The sequence below is a fragment of the Solea senegalensis genome, linkage group LG16 (genome assembly GCF_019176455.1).
Source record: "Solea senegalensis isolate Sse05_10M linkage group LG16, IFAPA_SoseM_1, whole genome shotgun sequence".
Lineage (NCBI taxonomy): Eukaryota > Metazoa > Chordata > Actinopteri > Pleuronectiformes > Soleidae > Solea > Solea senegalensis.
This window is the reverse complement of record NC_058036.1, coordinates 16,256,822-16,263,780: the sequence shown is the minus strand read 5'-3', so window position 1 is coordinate 16,263,780 and position 6,959 is coordinate 16,256,822. Positions and strand designations below refer to the sequence as shown.

At 41.2% G+C, this 6,959-nt stretch overlaps 1 protein-coding gene across 1 annotated transcript; it reads left to right on the top strand.

Annotated features, from left to right (window-relative positions):
* Positions 1 to 6,912, top strand: LOC122783469 (sodium-dependent lysophosphatidylcholine symporter 1-B-like). The gene is made up of 14 exons (XM_044048285.1): positions 1 to 187; positions 1,017 to 1,145; positions 1,336 to 1,460; positions 2,305 to 2,428; positions 2,531 to 2,609; positions 2,705 to 2,841; positions 2,934 to 3,024; positions 3,399 to 3,511; positions 3,641 to 3,724; positions 4,002 to 4,085; positions 4,177 to 4,289; positions 4,417 to 4,560; positions 4,729 to 4,905; positions 5,508 to 6,912. Exons 1-14 carry the CDS (start codon positions 104 to 106, stop codon positions 5,584 to 5,586), a joined length of 1,563 nt encoding a protein of 520 aa, XP_043904220.1. The 5' UTR covers positions 1 to 103; the 3' UTR covers positions 5,587 to 6,912.
* Positions 6,913 to 6,959: the final 47 nt, after the last annotated feature.

Below are 6,959 nucleotides of genomic sequence, written 5' to 3'. Positions count from 1 at the left end.
CACCGGGACACGCGCGTGTAACACGCGAGTTTTACACACAGTTAAGTTCTGAGCCATTGAGAAGTCATTTTTTTTCCCTCAATTCCTTCATTATAGACGCGTGATGGTTCGAGGGAAAAGCACCGAGAGCTCCACGATTAATTTAATGCACGTGAAACCTAAAAATACAGAAATCAAGCCAGCTGAGGTAAGCACCAGTTAATAATCTATATATTATGTATGTACATACTGAAATGAAGTGTTGTTTAATATGGGAGCGTTGAAAATGGCGCTGTTTTATTGTTAATGAGGGTTTAGTTTCATGGTACAACTTTACCCGAGGGTTTGTTTCAACATAAAACACGAGTTTTTCGGTCCAAAAGTTAAGAATATCTACTTCCCAGTGTTGTTTTGAAAGTGATTTAAGACATTTTATTACTAATTAATTAAGACTTTGTAAGGGTCCGCGGGATTGCATTACTGTAATATCATATGGTGCAACACATTTCAAACTCACCTAACAAAAAAAGCTAAATTCTGACTGTTAGAGTCTTCTAAGGCCATGGTTCCCAACCTGGGGTCAAAGACCCCCTTGGGGGGTGCCAGAGATCACATGTGGGAGCACCGAGCTTTGGCTTCTGAGTTTGTGAGGTTAATATAATTATATTTGTGCATCCCAATCAGACACTACTGGATAATTAGAAGTCAGTATCAGCCAAATAAAAACTATAATTTATTTGGTCCACCTTTCAATTTATTAAGTCATTTATCTCCAACACCTGGTTTGTCCTGGACACAAGCATGGGGGGGCTTTAAGGTAAAAAGGTTGGGAACCACTGTTCTAAGGTTTACGGCGTATTATCACCATTACTCCAGAATACTTGTGTAACGTACCACATTGTCCACAAAATCAACCAAAATGTACAATTTAAAAGAATAAAATGACCCCTCTATCACACTTCCAGTCACTGTGTATTTCATGTTGATGATGTCATGTGTGAATAAACTGAACTAAAAGTGGATCATGTCTCCTCCAGGCAGTGGACCAGGGAGATCGTCTGTCCTTGTGCACCAAACTATGCTACGCTATTGGTGGGATTCCATACCAGATCACAGGCAGCATTCTGTGCCTTTTCCTCCAGATCTACCTGCTCGATGTGGCTCAGGTGATTGACACAACTCAGGCACTCACTTCAAACAAAATGTCAAGAAGAAAAATACAAATTTTCTTTCATAGATAAGGAAAAAAGGTTGTTGGAATGCCCAAATTTGCAGTACAGCATGTGGTAGTAGAGTATGTATGTGGTGTCCTGTGCTTTGGTTTCATATATCACTGTCTCTGTGTCTTCCCTCTAGCTGGATCCGTCTTTTGCGTCCATCATCCTGTTTGTGGGACAGGCCTGGGATGCGATCACAGACCCAACAGTGGGTTTCCTGGTCAGCAGGAGCAGGTGGACCCGCATCGGTCGTATGATGCCCTGGTGAGCGTCTCTGAATCTCATAGCCACAGGTGTATTTTTTGGGACAAGTTCAATTGCGTGTTAGTATGTTGAAAAAGACTTGGTATTAACGTCTTTTCCGATCACATGTGGACAGCAGCAAGCGCATGTCCTCAGATCCAAATATCATTTCATGTAGCAGCAGCGGGAGCAGAGCTTTCATTCACTCTCTCCACCGGTTACTCACATGTAGACAGACACTAACGTACACACAAAAATGGATGGAAAAGCCTTTCAGGGCATATCTAAATAGGGACAGAAGGAGCTTTTGACAAACACTGCTTGAGGCACAAAACACTAATTTAAACAACCAGTCAACCTGGTTTATATATATATAAATATTTCCGTTTAAGAAAATTTAAATGTTTAAAAACATTAAACACAACCCTGTTTTCCTACCTGCTCTTCTCTGAATAATCCTAAAACCCAAAGGTTCATTAAGGGGCGGTTTCTTTTCCATACTTATTTAAAATCATTATGACGTTGCCGTGTTTGTGTAATTCAAGCAAATTTGACCGGTTTTATTTTATTATAATTGTTTATTTTTTATTTTTTCAGCTCTTTTACTCACAATAAAAAAGTGAGCAGTGTAGGACTTTAAGGAAGTGACTATTGTGGGAATAAGACGTGTGTCTCAGATCCACTGTCTGATGATGAAATAACACAACTATCTCTGGAAATTAGTAAAAAAAACTACTTACTTTGTGTTCAAATGAGCATTTGGCAGTTTGGGAAACACAGATCAACATTGTTTGACATTTTATGGACCAAACAAGTACTCGATTAAGTGATTATGAAATATCAAATCCACTTTTTTCCTTCTCAGGATCATTTTCTCGACTCCATTCGCGGTGCTAACTTACTTCCTCATCTGGTTCGTGCTTCCAATTGAGCAGGGGAAGTTCGTCTGGTGCCTGATGTTCTACTTCCTCTTCCAGTCCATGCAGACGGTCAGTACTTCAGGTTGACATGCTGCTGCTGCTGCTGCTGTTCCTCTTCACTGCTCTTCTTCTTCATCCTTCTGTGTGTGTGTGTGTGTGTGTGGTTTCCAGTGCTTCCATGTGCCATATTCAGCCCTAACCATGTTCATCACGAGCGACCAGAAAGAGCGGGATTCTGCCACTGCCTATCGTACGTTCAGCCCTCGCGTGCAATGTAGCGGTGTGACACGTGTGTGTGTGTGTGTTGTCACCATGTCTGACACTTTGCTGCTGTTTGATTCGCAGGTATGATGGTGGAGGTGCTGGGCTCGCTGCTGGGCACTGTGATCCAGGGACAGATCGTCGGCGGTTCCTCAAATTGTCCCACTGAGGACGGATTCCCTGAGAGCAGAAACATTTCCAGTATTCAAGTGGAGCAGACGGTGAGATTTTAAGTCCGTCTGATAAAGAATTTGTTAGTTTCTTTCAGCGTCGATCGTCAGTCCAAGCTAATGCCGTCCTTTTCTGTCCTCAGAGAAAATCTTACATGGTTGCTTCAGGGGTGGTCTGCACCATATATGTCGTCTGTGCTGCCGTGTTGTTTTTGGGCGTGAGCGAGAAAAAAGGTACGACTTGGCGTCCGTGCAGGTATTGCATTTACTAGCGCGATACCTGCATTTCGGGTCTCTAATAACTCAAATCATTGTCTTGCGTATCCTCTCTTTCTATTGACAAGGCTGCATTTTAGTTTAGTGCAGTAAATGTTCAATGTTACCTTGCATTTCTATATCTGAATAATGTCAAAGTCAGCTCGCGCGGAACCTCACTAGAGCTGCAACTAACGATTATTTTGTAGATTACTCGTTTGGTCCATAAAATATCAGGAAACCTTAAAAAATGTTGATCGGTGTTCGTCAAACCTGGGTTAGGGTTAATTTTGTGCATTAAATCTATCAATACAGAAATGTGCTGACTTATCTTTGTTGTGTTTGTATTTCAGGGAGAGATCATCAAAATCCCCTGACCTTCTGTCAAGGCCTGTGTCTGGTGATGAGCCACAAACCCTACGTCAAACTGGTCATCGGCTTCCTCTTCACCTGCCTGGCCTTCATGGTAATGCTGCGCTTCTTTATCAGGTTCAAGGAAAATGAAAGGATATTTTATTTCCAGGAATGCTATAATTTGCTTTGTTTACAAACAGTAACTGCAGTTTGCTTAAAGACGGCGTCTTTTATTTCTCAGCTGCTCCAGGGAAACTTAGTCCTTTTCATCACCTACACTCTTGGATACAGGAATGAAGTCCAGAATCTACTCCTCACTGTGATGGTGAGTGTCTCCGGGAATAGAAATCAGAGAGAACTTGAGCTACACACACACACACACACACACACACACAGAGAGAGAGAGACAGAGACAGACAGAGAGAGAGAGAGAGACAGTGACAGTGACAGAGAGAGAGAATTTCAATTGGCGAAAATGAATGAAAACTGTTGAATGTTCGAGCCAAACATCAGAAAGCGGTTTGTAGAGCACAGCTGTAAATGATGCATTAGTTGAAATAATGTGCGTGTAACACTAGTTCATGTCACTTTTTGGTCCCCAGCTCTCCGCGACTCTAAGCGTCCCGGGGTGGCAGTGGTTTTTGACCCGATGTGGGAAGAAGATGACAATTTACTACGGCATGTCTGTAAGTGAGGATGTTTGCTCTCGGCACAAACCACGGTTATTCATTTTAAAGAGGATAACTGACTGCAGATTTGCTCACTCTCTTCCCACAGCTCGTAATCCCCTTCCTGATCATAATGGTGTCCACCAAGCTCTACCTGACAGCGTGCTACTTGATATCCGTGGGCGCAGGTTTGAGCGTGGGCGCCGCTTTCTTCTTGCCATGGTACGCTCGGCTCCTTCGTTCACCGGAAACCGTTCCCGAGATCCATCCATACACAGACAGGCGTTTCAATAATAATAATAATAACATTATAATAACATAAATAATAACGTTGAATTTGTCTCGTCAGGTCGATGCTTCCCGACGCGGTGGACGACTTCAAAGTTCAGAACCCAGACAGACATGGTCACGAAGCTCTCTTCTACTCCTACTACGTGTTCTTCATCAAATTCTCCACTGGGATATCGCTCGGTATCTCTACGCTTAGTTTGAAGTAAGTTTATTTCTGTAATGTTCTCATGTCCAACAGTCCAAAAAACATGCAGATTTGGAAATTAGGCAAATTAGGCAAACAACTGGCGACCTGTCCGGCGTGTACGCCGCCTTTCCCCCCCCCGATAAAGTGAGTGAGTAAACTCTTCTGTTTTTGTGTTTTTACCAGATTTGCAGGCTATGTGACTGGCAGCTGCTCACAGCCAGAGTTGGTCGGTTTCACCCTGAAGATGCTGATCTCTCCCCTGCCAGTGTTTCTAATCATTGTGGGGCTGTTGATAATCAGGACCTACCCTGTCGATGAGAAAAGGAGGCGGAGCAACAACAGAATCCTGCAAGACCGTTTGTAAGTGAGGAGCAAAGCACGCGCACACACACACACACGAATACTCTGTGTGTGTTACCCAAACCCTTTCACAAGGATCCCTGAATGAAAAAAACTTAAATGCAATGTTGAAAGACCTCTATTTCCTTAAAACTATATAAGATACTGATAGGTAGGGTTGATTGGCTGCAGCATGTTCAAACTTCTTCTAAACTTCTAACTAAAACCAGAAAAAGAAAAAGCAGAACATAAGCAGAACTTATTTTGCTTGGCTTTTAAAAAGCTATGGATTGTCCTACAACACCACTTCTCTCAGATTCTCTATCAGCTCCAAATGGTGGTGCATACTGTATATAAGTATAATAATGAAAACAAAAAATGTCCATCACACTCAAACCACTGTCAAATGCAGAGGCTACAGCAACATCGTGATAGTAAAAATGACACGGCTGCGAAAAGGTCAGAGTGTGACTGAAACCACAAAAAAGCTGCAGAAGCTCCAAACAAATACTGTTACTCAACAGAGGAAGGACGCAGCTCACAAACAATGTCACATCACAAAAGTAAATGTCAGAACAAGCCAAATCTCCTGTGTTATTCTTATTCTCCTGTTCTTAACACAGGAACAACGAATCAAAGCCTGAAAGTTCAGCAGCCGCAATCAAAGTAGCAGTGGACGACGACCCGACTGTCACTAACTGAGAAGAATCACACACATTTATGCTGCCCTCCAGTGGCCAATCAATGTTATTACACGTGTTATCCATTTTCACCAATTGTGTCCAAATGTTCATTAGTTTAGAGGTTCTCTTTTTTTGTTAAGGAGAAATTCAGCACGGAGATCTTTTTTTTTTCTTTTAAAAAACCTGTACATATTGTTTGACTGAATTATAAAATCTTATTACTTGAATCAGATTTCCTACAAGCATTCATGGACTATGCCCAGTATAACTGCAGCTCATTGGCACTGTAGTCATTTTTTAGTTCTCAGTCATGGTTTCCCTCATCAAAGTGAAACAGTGCTTTTCTTAAACTGAACCACATTGATTCTTGGGCTTGTCCTTTTCATGTTTTACAGTGTTGCATTGTGGGACAGTAGAACAACTCGTGTTCCATTTCGTGTCCCCTCGGAGTGTATTTTTTTTCTGCTTCAGATCAGACTGTTATTTATGCAGATGTTACCTTGAATGTTTACAATGTTTTCAGGACGGCAGCTCTAACGAAGAGTGCACTTTAAGGAAACATGTAGTATCACATGTATTTTATATAAAAGGGATGGTCAGCACCTTCTAGTAGGAAAAGAGACATTTTTGTTCCCTCTCAACCCAAATAAATTGTATCTGGAACAGCAAAACCTATGATAACAATGAAATGTGTAACATTTGTTTATACAGATTGTTGCATTTATGAAATTTAAAAAAGCACAAAAAGAACACTGTTGATATTTCAACGCTGTTTCAGTGACGAGCGCTGAGGTCCATGACAGATGAGGCACCGACTCCTCTGGAGTCGGATGCACAAATATATGACCTTGATCTTTTAAAGCTATTAATTATGCTTTAATCAATTCCATACTTTCCAACAATACAATAGCAAGAAAAACAAAAGGTCAAATTCAATGTTTTTAAATTTAAATGGGGTTTCTTTTGGGTGCGTGTATGGTCTTACCTTTATTTGTATATGAAGTCAATGCGCCTCCTCCAAGAATATCTCTGTCAATCTGTTGTAAAAACTCAGCACTGCCCCCTAGCAGTTCTCCTGTGTATTTGAAAAAGGAAGGTGTACATTTGGCAATTTTGACCATAGAAATGTTGAAATCATACAGGAAACAAATTGATAGAACAGTGTAGTTGACAAGGCTGCTGTCGAAACAGGCCAGTACACGATGACTACCCTCTTGTAAAGTACATATACTGTAAAAGGCTTATTCTATGGCTACAAAAACCAAACAATTGCACACAAACATCTGTATGTATCTTCCTATATTCAATATCTGCAAATAAACACTCACACATTTTACACACTGCACCTTTAAGCCTCTTACTTATTTCGTCTTAATGTGATTTCAAGTAAAA